At 64.4% G+C, this 25,751-nt stretch overlaps 1 protein-coding gene across 8 annotated transcripts in view; it reads right to left on the bottom strand.

Moving 5' to 3' along the window:
* Window positions 1-710: 710 nt before the first annotated feature.
* The window catches only part of AGAP3 (ArfGAP with GTPase domain, ankyrin repeat and PH domain 3), a 56,717-nt gene continuing 31,676 nt past the window's right edge, over window positions 711-25,751 (bottom strand). For 2 of the 8 annotated variants that reach the window (XM_079931236.1, XM_079931235.1), the window contains exons 8-9: window positions 24,379-24,537; window positions 21,099-22,011 (exon numbers count right to left, since the gene is read on the bottom strand). In XM_079931236.1, the coding sequence (XP_079787362.1) occupies window positions 21,949-22,011; window positions 24,379-24,537 (222 nt within the window). In that variant the 3' untranslated portion in view covers window positions 21,099-21,948. Of the gene's footprint in view, window positions 1,486-1,639; window positions 1,896-2,466; window positions 2,690-2,867; window positions 2,959-3,041; window positions 3,197-5,007; window positions 5,146-6,650; window positions 6,771-9,719; window positions 9,889-16,287; window positions 16,393-20,823; window positions 20,917-21,098; window positions 22,012-24,378; window positions 24,538-25,751 lie in introns of those variants that run through there. The other 6 variants (XM_079931229.1, XM_079931232.1, XM_079931234.1 and 3 more) reach the window with 6 other exon arrangements.

Here is a 25,751-nt window from a genome sequence, read left to right as displayed (position 1 = left end):
AGGGACCCTAACTTAGCAGTTCTCACCCTTCAAGAACAGGTACAGAGGGGTTTCTCCCAGGTTTTATTTCTAGAATAACTAAGGGATAGTCCGAGGGAAAAGCAGAAGCTCTGGATTCTGCCTCCAGTTTGGCAAGGGGTTGGTGGAAGCCAAGGGGGCTGTTCTGCTGTCGGTGACCCACCCCCTCCCCTCTCCTCAAACGCAAAGCCTAGGGATGAGTTCCCCAGAGAAGCGCAGCCACTCAACCCATCCCGTCCTCAGGACGCTCCCCCCTGGGCACGGACCCGCGTGGCTCCCTGAACCCCTGGCTGTGGGGCTGGTTCCCAGACACCTAGGAAGGGGGGCTGTGCTCCTGCCCTCTCTGCGGGTGAACCGTGGGCAGCTCAGCTGTGCTGTGAGGTCACTGGACAGAATACTGATGAAAATGAGGAGACCCACAGAAAGCCATTCTGAGGGTGGAGGCGGCAGGGCAGGGGGGCAGCAGCAGGAAGCTTCGAGTGGGGAGCACGGAGCTCGACCCTCCTCCTGGCAGGCTCGACCCTCCTCCCGGTGCTGCTGAGAAACTCAACTACGCCCCTGGCAAGAGAGGGCTGAGAGAAACGCACGTAGGAGGCTGGGGGGGGGCGGTCACCCAGCCTCCAGCCTGCCTCCTGGACGGGGGTGGGGGGGTGGATGGGGTATCCTAAAGTAAAGTACAGCAAAGATGAGAGGACAGGGACAAAGGAGAAGAGAGAGATGAGAGGGGCATTTTCGGAACGGCAGGGAGATGAGAGGGGAGATGAGGGCCCCACACACACAGTCTGGTTTATTGGCACATCTCACACACCCCGAATATGTACACAAACATAAATATTCCAATGTACACATTTACATGGGACTCGCAGGTCACTCCCCCCAGCGTCTGCCCCACCCAGGCTCCGTTTTAGGAGGAGGCTCCCAGGGGGCCGGCACGAGAAGGCAGGAACCTGGAGGAGGGCGAGGTCCTGCCCCCCTCTCCTCACAGCACCGCCAAAGGGTCCCGTCCCTTCTCAGTGGCGCCGGAGGGCAGGGGCCAGACCCCTCCGACCCCTCCGCTGCAGCTCCAAGCCTGGCGTCTCCTCGGACCCTTCTGTGTCTCCCGTTTAGTTCTTCCCTTTGGCTCTTCCCGTCTCCTGCTCCTCCTCCTCTCCGCGTGTCCCTGCTTCTCAGTCTCTGTGTCTTTGTTTCTCCCAGCGCCCGTAGGGAGGTGGGTCCCCATGCCCTGGAGTCCTTGTGGCCCCTCTGCCCTCTTCCTGGGCCTTACAGGAGACTGGGGCTTCGGTGCAGCTCAGCGGAGGTGCTGCTGCCGTTGGCAGGCTCTCTGCTGGGGGTCGGGGCTAAGCTGCAGCCCTCCCCGGGGCAGCCATGCTGGATCAGGATGTCTGCGCACTCCTGGCTGCCGGCCCGGCGAGCATAGGCCAGCGGGGTCAGGCCCCGGGCGTCCCGGCTCCTCACGTCCACCCCGTACTGCAGAAGAAAGCACGGTTGGCACGGTTGGCGGGACACGGCGGGAAAGGTGTGGGTTCCCGGGGAGAAAAGGGAGAGGCGGCTCTCAGAGGGCTGGGGTGAGGAGGACGTCAGGGAGGTCAGGGGCACCTGCGGGGCGGGAGCCCCGACTCACCCAGATGAGCAGCTGCGTGAAGACGACGTTGGCCATGGCGCTGGAGAGATGCAGGGCCGTCCGCCCGTCCCCGTCCCCGTAGGTCTCGTTCACCTCTTCCTTGGACCCGTGGGCCAGGAGCATCACCAGCAGCCGCAGGTCGTCTTCCACCACCGCTCGGAGCAGCTGCTGCCCCAGCGGCACATCCGAGCTGGGCAGCGGGGCCAGGAAGAGCTTCTGCTCGTACTTGGCCCGGATCCAACGCTCCTTCTCCTCTCTGCGAGCACAGGAGGGGCCGGGCCGGGGGTCACGGGGGTGAAGGGGCCGCAGAGGCGAGCCTGAGGGACCCGGGGGCGTCAGGGGGCAGCGGGCGGCACAGAGGGTGTGGAAGAAGTGGAAGAGAGCTCCGGGGGAGGCCCCTGGGGGCCGAGAGGGCAGGAAGATTCCCGGCAGGGCGCGGGTGGCAGCTTATCTGGCCCTGCAGGAACAAAGGAGGCGGGGGCCCACACTGGGGGCCCACGCACGACCCTATCTACCACCCATTCTCCCCATCTCAGAGCTCAGGCCGTGGCCTTCGCGCCACAGAGCGATAGGGCCCTGCGCATGCGCCTCCCGCTGGCCCCCTGACCTGCTGATAACGCTGAGAAAGGGCCCGTTGTTGTGAGGCGCTGAGTGACAGGAGGGGGAGGGGTACCCCAGGGGCCCACTGCCCAGCAGAGCAACGCCGGGCTTTCATTAACCCTTCCAGCCCTGTCACAGCTGCCCGGCCCCACCCCCAGTTCTCCCCACCTGGCACGAGCGCCCACGTCCCCGCCCTTGCCGGCCAGCGCCAGGGCCCCCGCCCTCACCTGCAGGCGTCGGGCCCTGGCTTCGCGTAGCCGTCCAGGGCCCCCTCCCAGACACTGTTGGCCAGGGCATTGCCCATCGCAGTCATGACGGCCAGCAGCTCAGGTGGCCAGTCATCGAGGTCGAGGGAGCGGACCCGGGACAGGTGAGCCCCCAGATGCCGGTGGGTCCCCGAGCACTCGATGCACATCAGGGCGCCCAGGTTCAGGCTGGCCCAGTCTGGATCTAGGTGCGGAGAGGAAGCAAGATGAAGCCCATGGGCAACCAGAGCGAGACCACCAGGAAAGCCCTCCGTGCCGCTGTTCTCGGCCTACGAGAGGCCTCCTGCAGCGCTTCCTCCACAAAGCTGGTCGCGCTTTCTCTAAGCCACCCACAAGCCCGGCCCCGCCGGCCCGGCACTCACTGGGGGCGTCGCAGTCAATACAGAAGCTGTTGCCACGGACGGTGCGCACGGCCTGCACAGCCAGAGCTGCGTCCTGGTTCCCCAGTCGAGTCTGCCTCGGGGGGAGACGCAGGGGTGGCTGGTCAGTCGCGAGGCCAACCTGGGACCCCACCCCACCCGGGCCTCCGGGCCAACCTTGTCCTTGGCGCTGCGGCAGCCCTGCAGGCTGGCGAGGATCTGGGCCTGCACGCTCTGCACCCACAGTTCCCGCTCCTCTGCTGTCGAGGCCTCGAAGTGCCACGTCTGCCCGGTGAGGGACACCACCACGAACTCGAACGGCTCCTCGGCCTCTGCGGGCACAAGGGCGCGCGCCGGCATGAGGGCAGAGGGCCCCTGCCGGCTCGCACGTGCAGGGACACGCCCACCACCACGAACTCCAACGGCTCCTCCCCCTCTGCGGGCACAGGGGCGCGCGCCGGCGTGAGGGCAGAGGGCCCCTGCCGGCTCGCACGTGCAGGGACAAGCCACCCCAGCCTCGAGGACCGCTCTCTCCAGGGCACCTCGCGGGGAGTCGGGGGCAGAGCGCCGTGTGGCGCCCCCAGACCTCCGTCCTAGCCGCCTGCGGAGCCTGGGAGAAAAAGGTGGGCAAGCGAGGCTCTGGCATCCCTGGCACTGCTGGGAATGGGTCTGGAAAGCAGAGGGTGGCTTCCTGGGGAAAGCAGAGCTGAGTATCTGGAGGATGTGATGGGGCGTTAGGAGACGGTGCTGGGGGGGGCGGCGAAGGCGGGGGTGGGCACCATCCGTACATGTCAGCTGCAGCCGCCTCATTTTGCAGCTCATTAAACCCAATATTCCTGACGGCGTCAGCGTGGGGCTCCTGGGAGCCGGGCCCCTCCCCCGCTACCCTGGCACAGGCAGGCAGGGAGGGCAAGGGGATGGGGAGAGGAGGAGAGGTTTCCTCCACAGACTAACTCGGATGTGTGAGCAGATAGGAACCTGAGGACATCTGCAGTGACAGACACTTCCCAAGCAGTGCAGTGAAGCTCTTCCCAGCTCTGCTCCCCCAGGCCCCCCAGGAGACAGTCACGTGGATCTCCCTCCCGCCGGTCACCGCCCCGTGGGTGAACGGTTCCTAACAAGCAGTGCGAGTGTGTCGTGCGGCTGGAGAGACAGGTGCCTGTGAGGAGGCCCAAGTGAGACCACACATCCTGCCAGGGCAGCCTCCCGCCCCAGTGACACTGGCCATGCCCTCCCCGCCCACCCCCACCCCCCGCCAAGGGAAGTCCTCCTGGTGGGCTCCTGCTCTAAGGCGCCCTTAACGGAACTGTCTTCGTAGAGAAACTGGTACCTTTCTTTCCCCAGGCTCCACCATTCCACCTCACCTCACTTCCAACCATCTCTGAACTACGTAACGGTGACAGTCTGTGGGGTTCAGTTCCCTGGTACAGGTGCACCCCGTGCCGTGAGCGCTGAGCACCCCTGTGTCACCGGTTGGCTGGGAAAGGTGGCTCCTTCCCTTAGAGATGATCGCCCCCACCGAGCCACGCCCCTAACCCTGACCATCAGAGTATAAACCAGCAACTGTGCACCCACGTAGGTTAACCTTATTTAGGAGCAAGGACGCTCCAACCACTGAGCAGAGGCACATTCTGAAGATACTCGGGAAGATCAGAGAAGCAGCGCTATGATTAATAAGGGATTACGAGAAAGGACCTGTGGAAAAATAGCTGAGGAGCTGGAATTCCTCAGCCTGAAGACGACTAAGGAGAGGCTCCGCCGAACACGCACGCTTGTGAAGCACCTGTTTCGCGCCCAGCACTGCTTAAACTCAACGGGTGACACGAGAGACACAGAAAACACGGGTCCTGCCCGCACCCCCTGGGAAGAGCTGCGGGGCGAGTAGCGGCCTGCTGTCTTCTACCTTCTGTGAGAATGAAAGAAGTAAGCTCGCGTTTTCACAGGAAGGCGCTAAGTTAGGCAGAAGAAAGAGCTCTTCTAAGATACCAGGTTGGGGTGACCAGAAGCGGTGGAGCTGATTTTACTGGAAATTACTATTAGAGAGTGCTTTCAACCTAATACAGAAAGGGGGACCCTTCAGGTACTATCCCCAAGGCCCGCTGCCCGCCTCCTGTGCCCCGTTTCCCTCGCGGGTCCCCCTAACCTTCAGCAGCACCGCTGGGGCCGTCTGGTCGGGGGGTCCCGGTGCTCTTTTTCCTCCGGTGCTTCTTCCGGTTGGAGTGGGGAGATGGGGGAGGCTCCAGCTTGGGGCTGGAACTGAGCACCTCGGCTGGGCCACTGGCTGGTGAGGGAGAGGTGGAGAAGTGTGGGGGAGGGGAGGGGCCAGCACAGGCCCTGCCCGGGGTGCTGGGGGCTCCACCCTGAACTGCAGCCGGGGCAGGGGGAAGGGGGGCACTCCCGCCCTGTCCGCACCCCGGGAGGGCTCTGCCCACAGGCCCCAAGGCGCCCCCGGCCTTGGAGGAAGGGAGGGTGGAGAGGAGCGTGTGGGAACCGCAGGCAGGGCAGAGTGAAGGTGCGGAGGGAACCGGCTTCTGCAGCCTGGAGGGCGGAAGGCGGCCGGGGGCTGGAGAGCCAGCAGCTCCGCACCAAATTTATCCTCAATCACACTCCCCGCTCCTCACAATTAATAGCAGAATTAGAAACAATCAGGGAGCTGCCTAATTACTGTCAATTAGAGCGCGCTAATCAAGCTCCGTCCCCCACACCCCGCCCGACGCGCACCACTAAATGTCAAACTTCATCAGAGCAGACACGCGCCCGCCCTCCCTGCCTTCCGCCTGCCAGACTCAACAGAGGGGCCCCACCAAGGCCAGCACAGGCCGCAGGACGGTGACCCGGGAAGGGCCCCTGGCTGCCCTCTGGGGCCTCTACATCCCCCGGCCGGAGGCCTGGGCCTGGCCGGGCAGGTGACGCAGGCCCGGGGCCGTGGGCGCCCAGCCGCTTCCTGCTGTCAGAGCTCAGGCCGGGCCGGCGCTTCTGCTGGGATGCGGGCCTGGGCAGGGTCTCTGGGAGGCAAGTCGGGGAGGAGAGCTAACGCGCTGCTGCCCAGCAGGAGGGACGCGGGAGCAGCAGTGTGCCCGGTGCCCAGGGAGTCTCCTCCCTCTCACACCCTCACTTAGGAGAGGAGGGCCGGGCTGCGCCCATTTCCCTCTAGCCTTCAGGACTGCTGAGGGATGTGGGGCTACGGGTGAGTGAGGAGAGCGCGCGGAGGTGCTCGCTGCAGAGGCGGGGGAAGAAGTAAGGGGAAGACGAGGCACAGACGCTGATGAAGGGAAGCAGACCACGAGGCCAGGGAGAGCAGGCGGAGGTGGGAAGGGAGAGTTCTCGACCACCCAGACTGGGTGGGGCCTCAGCCAATGGGGGCAGCGCGGGGAAGAAAGCACCTCTCCGGACAGCTCCCTGATCCTGTCTGCGGGGACCCCTCTCCACGCGGGCTAGCTGCCGCCTTCGGAACGTGTTTCAAGCCCCCAGCCTCCGACCCCCCCCCCCCCCCCCCCCCCCGCGGAGAGGCTGATGAGCTGGCGGCGCAGGGGGCTGATGGGGATGCGACACCGCCGCCAGCGCCGCCTGGGGACAGCGGTGGGCGGGCAGGGAGCTGCAGAGGGAGGGTCTCTAGCACCAACCGCTGGCGCGGGCCTGGGGACAGCACAGGGGCAGCCACCCCAACTCCATGCCCCAGGTGTGGCACTGGCTCTGCCACAAGCCCTGGAGGGCTCCGCCGCGCCCCCTTGCCCATCTCAGCCTCCCCGGCTGCCCTCCGCTGCGGCTTCACCGGGTCCTGCATACCTGGGGGCAGGGCAGCGGCCTCACTCCACTGGTCGGCGCTGGAAACAGAGCAGGAGCGCTGATGCAGCCCCTCTGGGCGCGGGCCGGCCCAGGCTGGGCTGCTGGCCGAGTGGGGGGCACCTGGGGGGGGGGGCGGAAGGGTCAGACTGGGAGGGGAGGCCGGGGGAAGGGCACCCATAGACTTGCCTGAAAGTACAGCTACGGGCAGAGCTTGAGAAATCCCAGCAGGATACTGACCCAGGATGAGGATACTGACCCAGGATGAGGGGCTCCTGGATTCACCAGGCACCGGGCCAGGATCACTGGAGAACTGGAGGCCTCCCATGGGCCCAGACTTCACACCCCCCACCTTGTCTCCATGAACACCAGGGTCCACACCTCTGTCCCCTCCCTGTGATCAGGAGCTAGAAGCTGGGTGAGTGGGACAGTCCCCCCATCACTGCCGAGCTGCTCCCCTGCTATCCCAGCCCCTGCCCCTCCTGGCCAGGCCCCGAACCCCGTTCCAGGCCACGTATGCCATTTGCCGTGCCTCAGCTTTGCTGCCGTTCTGACGAGGAATAAGTGTATCAAATTCAAGTAATTATGTCTAATTAGTATTAGTAATTATCCTCTGGGGCTGGAGAAAATTAATCTTTCGTTTCCCATCGGGGAAGAACAGCAGAGCCAGGGGAACCGAAGGCTCTGGGGCGGCGGGGGCAGCAGTGCGCGCCCTCCCCGGGCCCAAGTCACCCATGGGGAGATGGTGGCAGCGGCCCCCGGGCCTCAGGGCCAGCTGTGGACAGCGACACTGCCCTCTCACCTCAGCCGACCTGAGACAGGGTGGGGCCTGAGGCCAGAAGGCCACGGCCGAGGGAGGTCTGCACTGAGAGCTGGGCAGCTGGCCAGGTGCCCGGCGTTAGTGACAGGCAGAGACGCGCCCTGAAGCTGAACAAGCCGGAGGGAGGGGCGAGCAGCCGACACCAGGCCCCGACCAGCCCCGCAAGCACAGGGGTCAAGTTTCTGGAATCCAAGGGACAGGAAGATGCGCGCGGAAGCCACTAGAAGGTAAAGGAACAGGCTCGCTCCGGGGACAGCATGAGACTGAATGGTGGGGGCAGGTTTTGCGTTTCTCTTGTATCTGTCATAACACCCCAGGCAGGACCAGACACACAGTTAAGTGCTTGTTAACATACGTGTGGTACCCGTGCCAGCTCCTCCCACCCTGCCTAACAGGTCCCTGCAAACTTAGCCTTTCTTGGGGTCCCCCCGCACCGACCCCCATCAGGAAACCTTCCAGGGGAGCAGCCTAGGGTCTTAACTTCTCAGATGCTGTGCTTCTCGCCACCCCTCGCCTGCTTCCATCTCCCCCGGCGCCCCGGGTTCCAGATCTTATGCCCCCCTCCCCCCAGCCCCACCCAAAGACAGCACAGGCCCAAGGTCCTCCTCAAGCCCCCCAACCCAAAACCCCGAGAGAGGGAAAGGGCTTTCCCTTTTCTTTGTTAATTCTCCCCTCATTGCGCCTGCAATCCCACAATCAGTGTGCACTGTAATTGTCGAATTTGATGCTAATGATTAATGAATTAAACATGGAGCCATCAATTAGTCCTCGGAGAATAATTCTGCATAAAGCAGCGGATAATGTAATTACAGTAACAAAGATAATGAGATGTTAACATCGCCCGGTGAGCGGAGACATGTGTGAGTGTGTGCGAGGTCGGTGCGCGGCGGAGGGGACGCGGCTCCGGTGGCGCCTGGCCACGTGTTCCAGGGACGTCGGCGAGCGTTTGCGGGTACTGGCAGTTACGTGGGTGAGTGTGCCGCGCACCCCCTTCTCCACGCACCACTAACGCTCCCCAGGTGAAGGTCTTCAGGGACCGGGAATGTGACAGGACAGAGTGTCTTAGGGCTTCCCTTCCTCTGAGGGAACAGCTAGCTTTCCCCTTGCTGCCTGCCTGCAAGGAAAGGCTCCCCTTCCATGCTCCCTCTGGTGTCATCTGAGAAACCCCAAGCCAGTCCACAGGCAGCTCCGCGAGGTCCCCAGCCCCGCCCTGGCCCTTCCCTTCCCCAGCGGCCCCCCCTGCCCACCCCCCACGCAGAACACCCAGGACCCGCCTCCCCGCCCCCAAGTGCAGCCCCACAGGCCGCTCCTGGCACCCTACCCATCTTTCTTGTCTTTCTGTCCTTAGCTTCCTTCCTTCCTTCCCTCCGTCCACTAGCTCCCTCTCTATTTCAAGGGCTTAGAGGACAGAACATAGCTTCCCAAGTCAGGCACGCGCAGGTTCAAACCCAGCTCCACCACTTCCTGTGGGATTTTACAGACAAGTTATTTAACCTCTCTGAACCTTTGTTTCCTCATCCACACAACATGGGGAGGATAGTCTCGACTTCAGATCCACTGCAGCCAGCACCCCTCCGCCAGCGGGGTCAGTGCCCGCCACCCGCCCCTCGCAGCGCCTCCAGACTGGGAGGCAGTGGTGGCGCACGCAGCAGGGCGGGGTGCCGGCGTCTCAGGGCCCTCACCTCCAACAAGGCGCACACTCAGGAGGCTCCACCTCTCTGGACACGGCGCAGAGTCCGCTCGGCCTCCAGCTTCTCTCTAAACTCAGTCTTCTCTGAGCAAAGACCCCCCCCTACTCCCGCCTCTCACTGCAGACCTAAGGACGGTTACCAGGTTCGCCCCAGGCAGCTCTGTCCCCTCCCGCCTCCCTCCCTGCCCGTCCGGCAAACTCGACTGAGATGTGGCCCTGGTGCCAGAGGGCCCCGGTGTCCCCACCATCACCTGCCTCGGCTCGACGCTGATGCCACCTGTCAGCACGAGGCTATCTGTCCCCATTCTGACCTGCCAGGCGGTCCACCGGCCGCCACCTCTACTAACCGCACGAGGGCAGCGTTGTGGCAACTGCGCTGGCTGAGCGGACCCCGAAGCAAGACACTGGGTGGCCGGCGTGTGTGGAGCCCTGAGGACCTGGCTGGGGAGGGGTGCAGCCCCACACGCCTCCCTTCCGGGCCCCGTCGCGGCGCGCCCCACCCGCCCAGACAGACGGGGCCACGGCAGCCACACGCCCCCTCCCACCTCAGCAGCCCCCTCACCTGTTCCGCCACCCAGCTGCGCGCTACTCCGCTCCAGGGCCAGCCCGTTGGCCCGGGGGCTGGCGCCGGGGGCCGTGGCCGGCGTGGCTCGGGGCAGACGCTTCCCTGGCACCTTGACCGTGGTCCGCAGCAGGTCAATCTCCTTGCCGTGGATGTTCTGCATGTAGTCCTAGGGCCACGTGGACGAGACAGAGGAAGACTCGTTAGGACGGGTCACTCTTAGGCAGCACCTCATCTCTGACCCTCCCAACTCCGGGGTCTCTCCCCCGCGCTGCTGGGGGGGGAGGGGGACAGCCCGAGTTCTGTGGTGCGCACAGCACACCTCCAAGGCTGCCCACGTGCGGCTCGGTGCGGGGCGCGGGGGCGACAGAGGGTGGAGAGCCGAGATCTGAGGCTCGGGGCTCCTTTAGGGAAGACGGCTCAGGAGGCAACGAAAAGGAGGCCACGTACTGAATGAACCAAGATGGGATTTAGGGAGAGACGGCACGTGGCCGAGGAGAGGAACCGACAGGCTCCGTGGGATGTGGACGACTGGGTTGCCCCGGGCCCCGGGTGGCTGGTCACCAAGGACTTCAGCCCTACTTTCAGAAGCTCCCACCACCACTTGGGACTTTGAGAACTTATAAAGCCTAGAGCAGCCCCCAGTCCTTAGAACGGCACCTGACGATAAATATCTGTTGAACAGTCAAAGGGAAGCCTTTGATTCTTTCCGCTGTTCTTAGGGGTACCGAGACAAGTCCGCGGTTCCACAGATACCAGTGAGTATCCCAACGGCAGGAACAGTAACAACCACTGACAACATCACATCGCCCACCCAGCCACGTGCCAGGCGTCCACTGAGCCACAGCTGTATATCGCGTCTACATTTCTTACACCGCCTCACGGGATCGTCACGACAGCTAGGAGGATGGTGTTACGATGCCCACTTTGCGGGTGGAGAAACTGAGACTTACAAAGGTTAACCTGCCCCAGGTCACACAATCAGCGGGTGACAGCCAGATTCAAGCCCAGGCTTTCTGGGCTCCCAAGGCTCTGCACGGAAGGCAAACTTCCTCCTCGGCCCAGGAGCAAACCCTGCCTTCAAGTCAGTACTGATAGGGCCCTGGAAGTGGATGAGTGGGGAGGGACCCTGAGGGTGGGAGCCACTGGGTGCCGAGCCCCACCATCTGCTGTCTCGACCTCGGCCTGGGACCGCCCCACCCCACCCCAGGGAGTGGCACCTGGAGGGGCCGGGGGGCGCGGGAGGTGGGTGACGCAGAGCACAGCCCTGCCTGCCCTCTGGCTGGCTGCCTGCCGTAAGGCCCGCCTGGCCTGGGCCCCGCTCTCCCTGCTGCTCTGATCTGTCCTTCCAGGCTGCCGACTCCTGCCTCCCTGCCCCTGGCACCAGCGAGTTCCGGGGCAGTTCCCAGCAAACGTCCTCTGTAAAATGTGGCAAAAGCTCCTTCCAGGGGCAGAAGCTGGGCCAGTGGTACCAATTTAACTTCGGACGGAATTCCACCGATCAGACTCGGGATGGGCGCCTCTGGGATGTTCTGCACCCAGGGCGCTTCCCTGAGCGTCTAGGCTCGATGGAGTCTTCGTGTCCTTCCAGGCCCCACCCCTCTCACCCTACCCACTTGCAGCATCACTCCTGGTCACCCAGGTGTTCTCCTACCTTCTCAACGTTTAGCTTCAGGGAAGAGGGACAATGTCCTCTGCTCAAAAGAGCCGATGGGGAGTGCTGCCTGTTGGGAAGCAGGGCCCGGGCGGGCTGGCAAGGGGCTCAGGGGCTGCCCTCACCCTGTGAATGAGCAAGAGGACATCAAGGAGAAAGGGTCGCCTGGTCCTGAGGAGCCAAGAGAACGTGGGAGCTTCCCGTTAGGAAGAGAAGTGAGAACAAGGAAACAGAGCACCCAGCGCCAGCCCTGCTCCTGCACTTCTGCGTCGGGCTGGACTTCACCACAGGGCGGGTCATCAGGGGACCAGCGCGAGGGCCTGTGGCAGGACTATGGCAGGAGGGCCGTGGGGAGGCCGGGGCACCGCCGATACTAGCATGCTGGCCTCACCAGTCAAGCCCGGCTCCTGGAGGCCTGGCCAGGCCTGTACTCACTCTTTACTCTCCAAGCAGCTCTGACACCTTCACAGGCAGATGGCCCTCCAGAAAGACAACAAGGGCACAGCTAGCCGGAGGGGAGGAGCTCCTTTCCCTGCAGCTTTGCACTGCGTCCGTGCCCTCCGGCCACCACCTAGTCCTGCGTGAGGGACAGTGCCGGGTGCCTGGCCTCAGGCACCCTCCGCTCCGAGGGGGTCTGCTTCATGTCTCAGAAGCACAGAACAACATCACTGAGAAGTTGGTGAGGGTGGGCTCCACCCACAGGAGGACCCCCTCTCCTCCAACGACCTCTCACCCCCGCTCTGCCGAGCGCCGCCAGAGCTCCGTCCCCCTGGTCCCTTCTCCAGCAAACTTGGCCCACCCCCCCCGGTGGCCGCTGGCCCTTTGGTCCTGCTCTCGGCCCAGCATCCACCGTGTGACGCCACCCTCCTGGCCCTCCTCACTCCAGGCCCGACGGCCCACCGACTCGGCTTCCGCACGCACCCAGGACCCTGCACACGGTCACATCTTAGCTCAGCGGCTCCAGACGACTGTCAACAGCTGGCTGGGCCGAAGGCACAGCTGCAGTTCCTTTCCTGGGGGAGGGGCTTGGGCTGCTCTAGTTCACAAGGAGGTCACAGCAGCTGCAGCAGTTTTCAGGCCCCACGACGGCCCTGGGATAACCAGGCTGGGACACGGCGGGAAAAGCTGACCCCAGGCCAAGAAAAAGAGCCACACGGAGGGGCTCTGTTCAGGGCCAAGGAGCCAGCAACCAACGTAAGGGGAAAGCACCGGCCTCTGCATCTCCGACCACCTCGGACGGGCACTGGTTGCTCGGGGGGTGTGGGGAGCAGGCCAGCACCCGGCCAGCTGCAGGCCCGGGCCCAGAGGCGGAGCCCGGCCCCAAGGAGAGTGCGGCAGGAGCTCAAAAGGCAGCAGCAGGGACGGGGCGTCCGGGGCAGAGCAACGGCGTTTCCCTCCGTCAGCAGAACGGGGGCTCGGCAGTGGCGGTGGGAGAGCGGTCACCACGGCTGCCTTTATTACCCACCATCAAACAGCAATTTCTTCCCCAGCCTCCTCGCTAATTACCCAGCCAGCGTTCTCATCTCGTTTTATTACTGGAATTAACAACGAGTTCAGAGTGTGGAAAGCTATTAAGATGTGTGATTAAGCCACATTCAATTAGTTTCTACAAACAATTTAATTGATGTTGCAGATAGAATTAACAGAAGGTGATTGTGTGAATGGCTTCGCTGGCTGCAAAACGGGAGAGGCTGTGGCGGGCTCTCTGGGGCTAGGCAGGGGCTGGGCGTGAGGCTCGAGGCCTGCCCACCAGCCCTTCCTCTGCAGCCCGGCCCGTCCCGCCAGCCCCCGTCGGGAGGCGGGTCCCCAGCACCACTGCCCTCGGGTCTCCTGGGCAAGGCCGGGCTAGGCCAGGAGTTCCCGGCCAAGCCTTCCTCTCTGGCTCCCTTGGCGCCTCCAAGGGAAGCGGGCAGCTCCGGGGACGGAGGGTCCCTGCTCACTGCTGGCAGCTGGGAAGCTTGCTCAGGTTGGAAAACACGGCAAAGGGGGGACGGAGGTGGGAGAGCTATAGCAACAGGAGGGTGGCGGCCACCAAGGACGGAAACCGAGAGGCCAGCGGCCTCTGTTGGGAGGGAACTCAGGCCCCCGGGGCCGCGCACGTGCTTTCACTGTCACCACGGTTTCGAATCTGATTCGTGTCTCCTGAATGAGAAGCGTCTACAGGGCAGGGAGGCCGCCATCTGCGCGTGCTGGTTGCTCGGGGCATCCAGCAGGTGGTGAGTTGGGAAAGGACGTGCACTTTGACCCCGGAGCCAGAGGGCAGCCAGTGAGGGGCTGATGGATGGGGAGGCCATGCTCTCAACCTCCTCACCGTGTCCTGCGGCCCCGGGGGGGGGGTGGGGGTGGGGGTGGGGGGGGCAGCAGAGGCGGCAGCCTCTTCGATTCACCTCGCAAGACAGCAGCAGCAGCCTGGAAGTGCCTGCCGCCAGACCCTGTCCCGGGCCCGACACACTGAGCCACACTCAGCTCACGGGCAGCACAGCGCTGGACAGGACTCCGAGAGCGTCTGCCGCCCAGCCGTGCCGGGCGCGCGGGCTGCCGGCTGCCCCAGCCACCCTACTTGCCCCAGTGGTAACTCTCCAGTGACTCGCAGGCAGCCCCGAAGGCAGGCGCTCCTGGCACTACAGAAAACTCTGGGCAACGCTCAAAGTCATGGGCCAAGTCATAGCCCAGCCACTGGCTGGGTGACTGATGATCCGGCAAACCCCACCGAGCCTCTGCTCTCCAGTTTGTTAAGTTGTTGTAAAAACAGCAATCCCTCAGGCCTTCACCTTCCCTTCTGAAACCACAACCGAACACAACGCCGGGCACTCTCCTCCCTGTGCCGAGACCCCGCTCCCATCCCTCTCCCTCCTCTGGGGGGGCATGGGACCAGCAGGGGGCACAGTGCGCCCAGCCGGGGGCAGCGTGAAGCAGGAGAAACGGGTAAGGATGCAGCAGAGAGGAGGGTGAAGGCCACTGCCACACAGGTGGGGAAACGGAGGCCTCAGACAGGCCAGCTCCCAGCCCAGCAGCCAGGAGGTGCCTGGTCAGGGCCACGTGCGTCCTGCCAGGGCTGTGGACGCTGGAAGCCAGGAGGGCCCAGACCCTCTCTGCTGGGAAACACTGTGGTCCACCCGCAGATGCTCCCCGCTCCCTAAGACACGGACGGCGCCTCTCGTCAGGGCTCTGCCAGTAGCCTTGCTGCCTCTTGTCCTGCGTGGACTCAGCAGCGGGATCAGGTCCTGGGCGAGGAAGAGGCCAGAACCGGGGAGAGGACGGCACCCAGGAGCCTTTGTGCTGAGTCCCCAAGGGCCCCCAGCCGTGGCCCCTCGTCTGTAACCCCCTCAGCCCCAGCATCATGGTACCAGCTCCCGCCCTGTGGAGTAAGAGGCCCTGAGCTGAGGGGAAGGGCCAGGTCCAGAGACACCCGGAGGGCCAGGCTGGGCTCTGGCCTCACTGGAAGGCCCAAACCAGGCCTGGGAGCTTTCTCAGCCGTCCTGGGCGGTGCTCTCAGGAGGGAGCTATGGCCGAACCGTGGACCCCAGCACGTCTCAGGTCGGGGACCCCTGACACCTTGTGCAGATTCAAAGGCCGGCGAGGGACCCTCGGAGGCAGGCCTGGGGCCTCCGGGCCGGGGGTGGAGCCAGCCCACGTGCTGCGCTTCAGGGGCTTCACGGGAGAACTCATCAGCCCCACAGCAGGGTGGTGACAGAGATGGATGCTGGGGACAGCTGTGCGCTGGAGCCACGCAGCGAGGGGAGGGGAGGGAGGAAGGGTGGGGGAGCGGCCACGGGGGCCACGCTACCGTCACCGTGCCCCAGCCCCTCCCCGGGCATCGGCCACACCCTTCCAGACCCCTCTGCCCTACCAACAGTACCCCCGACACTCCTCTTCCCAAGGGGGCCTGTGCAGGCCCGCCACCCCAGCAGCCCTGGCCTAACTGCCCTTTCGCTCCGCATCATCCCAGGAGCCCAGGCGTAACCCCAACGGTGCAGCTCCCAGAGACACAACTGTTGGCACCACCGACCCCCCCAGCTTGAGCAATTCCATGTGAACGGGCCCAATCCAGCTCTTAAAACAACTAGAGTATAGGATGTAGCACCTGACTCGCACACCAGCCTAGCCCAGAGGTGACCGTCCCCAGGGGTGAGTTTACTCCAAAGAGCTCGGCCGGGACTTCCCTGGTGGCACAGTGGTTGAGAGTCCGCCTGCCAATGCAGGGGGCACGGGTTCGTGTCCCGGTCCAGGAGGATCCCACAAGCTGCGGGGCGGCTGCGCCCGGAGGCCATGGCCGCTGGGCCTGCACGTCCGGAGCCTGTGCTCCGCGGTGGGAGAGGCCACAGCAGTGAGAGGCCCGCATACCGCCAAAAAAAAAAAAAAAAAAAAAAAAAAAAAAAAAAAGAATCCACCTGCCAATGCAGGGGACACGGGTTCGAGCCCCGGTCTGGGAAGATCCCACATGACGCGGAGCAACTAAGCCCGTGCGCCACAACTACTGAGCCTGCGCTCTACAGCCCGCAAGCCACAACTACTGAGGCTGCGTGCCACAACTATGGAAGCCCGTGCACCTAGAGCCCGTGCTCTGCAACCAGAGAAGCCACTGCAGTGAGAAGCCCGCGCAATGCAACCAAGAGTAGCCCCCGCTCGCCGCAACTAGAGAAAACCCGCGCGCAGCAACGAAGACCCAACGCAGCCAAAAATAAATAAATATTAAAAAAAAAAAATGAAAGGGAGTGAGCTTTCATGCAGTGTTCAGCCTGGGCCTGGGTCTCAGGGTCTGTGCAACTCCCAAGCCACCAAAGCGAGGCCCTTTCTCGAGGAAAGGTCTTTCCGAGCTAAGGTCGCTTCCCTCTGGACCTGGAGTCAGCCCTTCCACGTCCGCTTCTCATCCTCCGCGCCCAGCCTTCCCCAGGCACGGCCCCCCGGACTCACGTGCAGGCTGGGATGGTAGGTAAGCAGCCCATTGTCACACAGGGTCACGTACTTCTTCTTCCATTCCTTGTTCAGGGACTTGCCACTGCGCTTGAGCAGGATACCCTGAAGACAGAGGCCGGATCAGAGACAGAAGCCAGGCCCACACGTCACAGCTATGAAGAAGGTCTCAGTGTCCACAGGTCACAGCATCCTCCGCCCCCCGTCCTCCCGGGTCACTGTGCTTATCTGCATGGAGAGGCCACACGGGACTAAAACTGAACCAGGGAGAGCCAGGCGGATGAACCCATCTATGGAACTCGGCTGCCCCTGACCGTCCTCAGGAAGCAGCCTGGAGCCCACCTCTCTAGTTACCATGGACACCGTCCCATGGCAGGGGGGTGTCCTCTCCCCCAGGTTGGGGAACTACGTCAGCAACGGGAGGCAGGGGTTTAGATGGCCTCCCAGCAGTGCTGCTCCCACCCACCGTCTCCAGGGATGGGGTGGAACACAGCACAGAGACCTCAGGAGGGCCCGGGCCTCCTACCCTCTGTGGCAGCCCCAAATAGAGCAGAAAAGCCCCTAACTGTCCCCAGAATGGCCCGGTCTCCCCCAAGGCAGGCAGTGGGAAGACCCAGCCATACAGCCCAGCACCCAAATCTCCCGTGTGAGCTGATAAGACACTGGGCGTGGAGGTTAGATGGGCACCAGGATGAACAAGGGCTCCCCAGGGGCAGGGATTTGGGCGTGTTGTTCCTCGACCCCCTCAGCACTGCGACACTCCTGGGATGCAGCAGACGCTTGGGGAACAGCTGGTGGACAGGGCGGGGGAAGAGCCAGCCGAGACCGTGCGGTGTCGGAGGTGCTGCGAGTGGGGGGTAGACCTCACCGAGGCAGACGAGGCGTCCACCCACACCCCAGACGGCCTCTGCTGCCCTCCCCTGATGACAATCCCCGACGGTCCCTCACCCACTGGCTTTCGCCTGGAAACAGCAGACAGCACGGGAGAACGGCCAAAGATGGAGCTCAGGTCGGGACGGGACACGGACGTGCACAGGCGGCAGGTGCCCCAGGACCGGCATCACCCCTGTGGGGCCCCCTCCCCAAACTCGGGAGGGCTGAGAAGAGGCAGTGCTCCCTGGACATTCCTAGACAGAACTCCTGGGGGGCAGCCCCCCCTCACAGCGGGACTGCCCCGGCTGGGCGAGAGCGGGCAGCATGCCAAGTCCCAGCAGGTCGCAGAGGAGCTGCCAGAGCCCCTGTGCCAACCTCTCCTACAGGAGGGGAGGGCCGGGCCCTCAGACAAGCCGGAAATGGGGGTCAAGAGATTCACTGTGAGAGAGGGCGGGGGGTGAACCCCGGATCCATGGCCCCCTACCCCGCTAAGGCTTCCTACTGGAAGGCTCGGCCCTTAGGGGGATGAGGTTAACAAACAGGTGGGCTGGGATGCCCGCCCCCTCTCTCCCCACAACAGGGACTGCGGTGGTGATAACATCACAGGTGTTTCACATCCTTGCTCCCCCACTCCCTTCCCCTATCCTCATCCTCCTGCCCTCAAAGACAGGTGCAGTTGCGGGAAGTCAGGCCACTGAGTCGTAGGCCACCTAAGGACACTGCTGCTACTATCTGGCCCCCTTTTCCTCACAAAGAGCTTCTGAAGACCAAGGGTGTGAACCGGACCTTCAGCAGACGACAGGTCGGCTGGAACGGCCCAGGCCACCGCGGCCCCTGCTTCGTGGTCCGCGAAGGAGCCTTGGCGACCAGCCTCTGGGCGTGGCAGCCATCCCCTCACAGGCCAGGAACGTGGAAACAGTTCAGCCGCCGCCTCTCCCCTGACTGTGGACCACGGCCCTGAGGACTGCCGGCCAGACTCTGGAGAGGACGGCCCAGGCCCACCCCGCTCCCCTGGGAGTGGCCGCCACGGCTGGTTCGCCTGCGCCCCATCTCACTCCCTCCTTTCCCACCTGCTCCCCAAGGGCCTCTGTTCTCAAACCTTTCACACCTGAGCCCGCCCTCCCTCCTCTGTCCCTTCATCTTCACCAGGTTCCCTCCTGGTCAAGGGAAAGGAAAACCTGACTCCGTGCCCCGTTCTGCCACCAACTAGCTCTTAACATCAAGCAAGTCGTGTCACTGTCTGGGCCTCAGTCTCCTCGGAAGCGCGGACCCACCTACAGGGCCCGCTCCCCGCCCCCCCCCGCCCCCCCCCGCCCCCAGCAGGAAATCAGGAGCCAGGATGCAGAAGAGGCCGGCGTAAGCGGGAAGCGCTTTTCTACCCAGAACTCTTCCTCCTCCGTCACCTGGGCCCCTCTCGGGAGGAGACCCCGGCGCCGCGGACGACGGTAATGACGCTCCGACGCTGCTCTGACGCTCGTTAGCAGGGGGCGTGGGAGGAGCGCCGGGAGGGGGCGTGGGAGGAGCGCCGGGAGGGGGCGGGGGAGGAGGGATCTCGGCCGCTGGGGTTTGACCCGCGCCCACAGGCTCAGCCCGCCTCTCACCGGCCGGGCCCGCTCCGCCCTGCCCTACCGGCGCCTCCGTCCGGGTCACAGCCCGTTCCGAGGGAGGAGAGCGAGCTCTAGGGGTTCCTGCTCCCCTCCCTGGCCGGCCGGCTGCGCACGGCGGAGCAGGAAGCAATCTGGGGCGGAATGGGAGCGGTGCGGAGGCGACAGCCCCCAGAGGACCCGTTCCCGCCGCCGCCTCCCTCCCAGCTCCGCCAGCCGGCTTAATTGCGGAGTCCGGATTGATTGGGAATGCAAATGGCAACTGAAATGCAATCTCCACTCCCAGCAGGAGCAGAGGGGGGGAGAGGAGAGGAACGGAATGGGGAGAAGAACGGGACAGGAGAGCGGGAAAGGGGTTAGCCCGGCCCTGGGGGCGGGGGGGGGGAGGGGAGCGCGCAAGGAATGGCCACTGGCCCGGAGAGGGGAGAGTGGTGGAAGGACGCGCGGTCCCAACGGCAGGCACGCCCCCAGCCCCCGTGAGGTCGGCGCGGCTAGGCACCTGCCTCCAGCGGGCAGCTTCCTGGCTGTGTGCCGCCTCCTCCGGAGTGTCCCTGAGGTTCGGGGCCTGTGACACTCCAGTAGCCTAGCTGACCCCTTTGACCGGGTTTCACCCCCCACCTCACAGCCCCGCCTTCCCGTCCACGTGGGGGACTCAGGGAGCAGATAAATCAGACCGACCCCAGACAGGAAAGGGGGCGTCTGGGGCTAACTTATTTCAGAACACGGGCGGGGGGGTGGGGATAAGCGTTGTCTGTTAAATGTTTACATGCGCATGTGTGTGTACTCAGAGCACACGCCCCAAAGCGGGGAGTGACAGTCCCCTGCCTGGCCTGGCGAGGGCCCCGTGGGAGGCCTCGGTCAGCACGGCCCCAGAGACACTCGATCACACCATCAACAGGTTTATGGACCAGTTCTGTGCCCAAACACACACAGGGACGGGGAGGAGAGTGCCCACTGCCATTCTCCCAGGCCCTCCACGCGCCCCCGGGCAGGCTGACCCACCTAGAGCAGTGCCTGCTGGGCGTCACTGTGGTGACACTTCAGGGGAGGGCTGAAGCACAGAGGGCGCGGGGCGACACAGGGCTCCTCACTGTGTCCTCTGGGCCCCGAAACCCTTCCTGAAACGCAGTGGAAACCCCCATCCCTAACACCAGGATTCTGGTCACACTACCTACAGGCTCCAGGAGCCCCAGCCTGGAGAGCCAAACCTGACCACAGGGCCCTGGCCAGGCTGACCTCAGGTGCTCCAGCCACACCAGTCTCCTCTGTGGTCAAAAACTGACATCACAGCCCTCGTGGACACAGCATCTCTAACCACCGGCTCCCAAGAAGATCTGGGCCAAGCGCAGCATCCTGTGGGTACAGCGGACTGACCACCAGGCCGGCTCAGCAGTTCTAGAGCCCTGCCTGCCCAGCACACCAGCAACTCTGCACAAAGACCCCTCCATCACTCAACGTCTTTTTCCAGCAGAGAGACCCACGACAGGAGGTCTGGGAGGATCCAACACCGGGTGGCCCAGCCCTGCCAGGCAGTGACTCAGGAAGGAGGTGAGGGAGAGGCCCTACCAGGACGTGGCCCCTCCACTAAGTTTCGTCTTTACAAACAAACAGAGGCTCACACGGTAAGACTGGGCCAGTGAACCCAGGGTAGGAAGAGGCCTCGGTAAGCCCTTCAACGCGTACTCCTCAGGGTACTCTTTTGAGAATTCTCTTTTCTGGGAGGAGGGGAGGGAGGCCAGAGAGACCATACCCTCCTCCAGGGCCGCCCACCTCCAGAACCACCACCAGCGAAGTGCTGCTGAGGATGGCAGGCGGCTCTCTGCTGCCTCCCTGTGGTGGTGAGGAGGAACTGGCAGCGTAAGGGTTCCGGCCACCCTTCCCCGCTGTGCTGTGAGTTCTTCTCTGCAGGAGAACTCTCCTTGTTAAGGATTCAGGCCTGGCAGGGGCAGGGCGCTGGCCTCTCTCACCATCTTCCAGAGGCCCCGAAAAGAACCATCATCTAACATTTCCTGGGCTTCATCTCAGCTCCTCTCCAGCCCCAGGGGAAGGGAGTGCTGACCTGTTTAATGGGGATGGCCCGACCACTCCCGATGCTGTCCACCTTGCACTCGGCGGCTTTTTTCTCCCGGTCCAAGTCGGCACCCTTTCGAGACTGGAAGAGAACAGAAGAGGCGTGTTAAAGGGGCCCAGGGTCTGCGGGGTCAGCAGCCCACCTGGAATCCCCAGCCAGCCCTCCCGTCCTCCCTCCTCCTGGGCGGGCCCTAGCAGTGGGGCGGGGCCGGGGCGGCGGGACCGGGAAGGAACTGAGACCACGAGTATTCCAACGGGTTTATTCTTACACACGGCACCATACAGAGCAGCACAGGTCACTGGGCCGGGCCCGCCCCTTACAAAAGAGCAAGGACACGAGATACCGAGGGCGTGAGGAGCGCGCAGCCCAGGGGGCTGGGGCGTAAGAGACGGGAAGGGGCGAGGAGAGGTGGACGGTGGGGCTGAGGGACGTGGCCGGGAGCACAGGGCATGACCACCAGGGAGAGCAAAGTCCAGAAGTGAGCGGGTAGCGGCCCGTCTGCGGCACAGACACCACATGGCACGTTACGCCGAGCACGGCGGCGTAGCCCGAGGGGCACAGTGGATGGAGAGAGAGAGGAGAGAGGCCAGAAGAGGCCCTGCGCCCCTGCCGGGCTCCTGGGGCAGAGCCCGCCCGAATGCGGATCCTAGGAAATGGGAGGCCAAGAGAGGGGAAGGCAAGCGCGGCGTGGCTGCGGCGTCCGGAGCGGAGCAGGAACGGCAGAAGTCCATGCAGGAAGGAGCAGAGGAGGGGAGGGGCGGGGGAGCTCCCCCAGGAGCAGCTGGACCGCCGGCCGGCCGGGCGCTCGGACGCCCCGGCCTCTGGGCCTCGTCGCTGGCCGGCGCCGGGCGTGGGCCGAGCTCCCTTCTTCTCCATGCAGCGAGCCTGGCGCAGCGCGTCCAGCAGGGCTGGTCCCTGGCAGCCCCCAGCCGCGGGCTCCGGCGTTCCTAGCCTTCCCTGGGGGTGGGGGTTAGTTACAAAGGTTCCTGTGGGTCTCTGGAGTGGGGAGCACGGCGGCCGCTTCTCATCTGAGAGCAGTCCCAGGGCCCGGCCCGCCTCCGGCCCCGCACAGGGGAGAATGTCCAGAGGTGCTGTGTGTCACCACCTGGTCTTCTAATTTGGAAGGAGTTGGAAAGGCCTTTTTGTTGATGAAAAGTTGGAAACAGTGGCACATATCTGCAAATATCGAAAGAATAAAGATTTTGGCAAGTTATACTCAAGCCCCGCACAGTCGGTCAGCACTGGTGAGGGCAGAGACCCAGGCGGCTGGGGAGAGGCGGCGGCGGCGGGATGAAGAGGAGGGGGAGAGGGTGCGGGGGGCGGGCAGGCGGCGGCAGCGGTGGCGCCGGGCAGTCCATGTCAGCGGGGAGTGTTCTCCACTCCGGGCCCTACACCCTCCTGCTCACCCGGGCTGCCAGGAGCCAAGGGCACAAGGAAGAGGCAAAGGACCGCAGCCGCAGCGCGGGGGCAGCACAGCCAAAGGAGCGGGAAGAGGCAGGCCAAGGGCCACCGCCCGCGGCTCCACCGTCCGTCAGCACCCGCCCCGGGCCTCTCCTGGGTGCCACGGCCTCTGCCCCTTCGGCCCAGGGGGAGGAAGGTGGATGGGCCGCTGCCACCGGGTCCCCAGACAGAAGAGCCGGTCGTGGGGAGCGGGGCGCAGGCTGTCCCAGCCAGGCTGGTGAGCAGAGAGGCCCCAACCAGCAGAGGATCCCTGGGAGCCCAGAGGGGGCCCCCCCAGGACGGGAAGCCAGGCAAGAGTGGCAACAAAACGAGTAACATGAAGTCATGGGGGAGACGGGGGACGCCAGCGGCCACGTCCAGCGGGAGAGTCACGGGGGCGCCAGCCACAGAACAGGCGTGGCCCTGCTGGGGAGGACGAGGAGGGCAAGGGGGTGGCCCCGGCGGCGATGATGAGAAGGGGAGGTCCCGAGATGCACCTCTAGAGACGGACACGTCTTGAGGCTGCCTTGGGGACAATGGCGCAAGTGAGGTCACCATGGAAACAATGGAAAGAAAAAATAAGGTTGCCACGGTGAAGATGGAGAGAATGAAAGGGCCCGGGGCCGGCTGTGCCCAGGACGCGCGCGGCGAGGCGGGCTCTGCTCCGCAGAGCAGGCAGCAGAGCGCGGGGAGCGCCAAGGCGCTGGCGAGGGGGCCCTGGGCCCGGGCGGGTGGCAGAGGGAAGAGCGCGTGCCCTGGGGTGGTGCAGGACCAGCGGCAGAGGAAGGCGAGAGGTGAAGAATGGTGTGGAGGGAGCAGGTGACTGAGGCTGGATGTCAGGGAGCAGGTGCCGAGGGCGTGGATAGCAGTCACTGCAAACACAGGTCGCCCACGGGCTCTACGGCGGCGGCGGCGGCAGCAGCGGCAGCAGCAGGAGGCGTGGGCGTGAGCAGGCAGCCCAAGGCGCTGTGCGTCTCAATGGGCGTGCACGGGAGACAGGGAGCTGCGAGTCCAGGCAGGGTTGGGGCTGGGGGCTGGGGGCGGGACGGCTGTGACGCACGGTAGCAACTGGCAGCAGGGAGGGGGTCAGTCAGCATGGCCGGGGAGGGCGCGAGGCAGGCACGGGGCGGACAGAGGCAGGCAGACTGGGCAGAAGTGCGCCAGGCAGGCGGAGGCGAGGATGAATGGGCGAGGCCTGGGGAGCACTGGCTCTGTGTGGACGGGGTTCCTGAGAGCCTGGCCGGGGCCTGACCTGGTGGGCTGGACTGACAGCCACGCCCTGATGCTCAGAAAGAGGCAGGTGGAGTGACGCAGAAGGACAGGGCGATCTCCTGAGAGTCCACACGGGCAGCTCACCCACCTGTGTCTGACCCAAGACTCCCGGAATGGTCCAGCCAAGTCCCAGCTGGACGGTGAGTTTGGGGATGGGCACTGCGTGTCAGATGCAGGCTCAGGACACCTAAGAGCTGACGGGCTGGGCCCCTACGGCGGAAGGCACACGGGACCCTGGGGCTGGGGTCTGCGGGGAGGGGGAGAGGAAGAGCTTGTGGGGGGACCGAGGCAGGGAATCAGGAGACGGAGGCCTGGGGAAAGACAGCTAAGCCTTCGTTAGGCTGATGGCGCAGCGGGTGGGAAGCGTGGGAGAATGAAAAGAGCGGGCAGGTGGACTCGAGGCCTGGGCCCTGTTCATTCTAGCTCTGCCAGCAAACGCTTCCTGTAGCCTCAGGCAAACAATCTCGGGGCCTCAGTCCACAACTGCGGAATCACGGGTGCCTCAGAGTTAGAGCAGACGCGTCCAGAGATCCCTCAAGCTGGCCAGGAAGCCCTACGAGGTCGGGGAGAGGGAGGGTGTGTGTGTGCGGCCGGGAGGAGGGTCTGTGTGCATGTGCTGAGGGCGGCCCCGTGGGCTCGGAGGAAGAGTCTGGAAGAGTCGGGTGTGGACGGGGGGCACCGGTAAGGAGCCGACGGAAGAGGCGCGCGTCAGTGGGGATGGAGGTCGGCAGGTGGCATCGTCCTGCCTGCTCCCTCCTGGCCGGGGGCTGGGGGCTCGGCCCTGCCCGTTTGGTGAAGGCGGCCGGGCAGGCGGGAGGGGCGGGCACGTACCGTGAAGATGTTGGAGCGCCGCTTGGACTGCTTGCGGATGGGTGTGGGGGTGGAGGAGGCAGCGATGGTCTCGATGCGCAGCTCCCGCTGGCTGATGCTGGGGGTGGAGGGGACTGAGGATGAGTAGTCGCTGAAAGCGCTGCTGCCGCCATTCGTGGCCTAAGGACAGAGAGGGCTGCTGAGGGCGGCTCCGGGAGGGGCGCAGGGGCGGGTGGCAGGCAGGAGCTGGGAAGCCTGCGGTGCAGAGACCTGGCCGGGGGCTCGTGGGGCAGCAGAGGGGCCACTAGCTCCTACAGGTGGTACCAAGCACGGCCTGGAGGCCAGCAGGACCCGGTGGTCACCACACTGGGCTGCCCCACTAGGGCCCCAGCAGGGGCCATTCGGGGTCAGCCCGGGAGCTGAATCGGAGGCAAAGGCTAGCAGGTTGGAGTCAGTGACAGAGGCCAGAAGAGAACGAACTGTGGAGTCTTGGCTCACAGGTGGGTGTGACGCGAGGTGGCAGGTCACCCTGGATGAGCTCCCCAAGTCAGTGACAAAGAGCAAGGCTGCAGGAGGCCAGGGCGGGCCTCAGAGTGCAAGGGGAGGATGAGGTTTGCTTCTAGGCAGTGTGGGTGACAGGGTACAGGATACAGGAGGGCCGGGGCAGAGAGCGGAACAGCTAAGCTAAGACTGCTTCAGAGGAAGCAGCAGGTAAGGGAGCGGCGGCAGAGGATCTCCGCAGAGAGACAGCAGGTGCTCGGCAGTGTCCACTCCAGGACTCGGGAAACGCAGTTTGACAAGGCCACCCGCTAACAGCCCATCGGATGATCACTAAATAGAGAACGTGTCCTGCCCTGGCAGCCTCCTCGAATCCTAACCCGTACAAAGGGAGCAAGACACCTGAGCTGCTGCCCCCCGGTGGGCAGGGCCCCCGTGCACAGCTGGTTCTGCAGCCGAGGCAGCGCCGCTCAGAGACAGTGAAGAAAGACCTTCCGTGCCTCCTTTCTTCCACGGGGGAGTGCTTACAGGGGAAGCCCTGACGCCGTCTAAAGTGCTAAAGGGAGGGCTCTCTGGAAAAGTCATCAGGCTGTCATCAGGACACTGGTGGGCCAGGGGGCCTCAGAAAGACGATGGCCCTTGGCAGAAGTAAAGGAGTGGCTGTCGGCTTGACCACTCAGCGCGCACACCTGTGATGGCCCAGGGCTTTCCGCCGAGCAGGGACTGAGCGGGGAGATGCAAGTACTGGCCTGCCTGCCAAGGGCCAAAAAACAACCAGGCAGTAGGCCCAGGAAGTGGGCGGGTGTCCAAGTGGTAATACAGGAGAAACCCTGGCAGGACCCGGCTCAGAACACCCCCACTACCCCACACGTCACAAATGCCACTGGCCCTTGCGG

This window comes from Stenella coeruleoalba, assembly GCF_951394435.1.
Source record: "Stenella coeruleoalba genome assembly, chromosome: 9".
In the NCBI taxonomy this organism is placed as follows: Eukaryota; Metazoa; Chordata; class Mammalia; order Artiodactyla; family Delphinidae; genus Stenella; species Stenella coeruleoalba.
The sequence above is the reverse complement of the archived record's forward strand: the minus strand, read 5'-3'. Positions and strand labels throughout refer to the sequence as shown.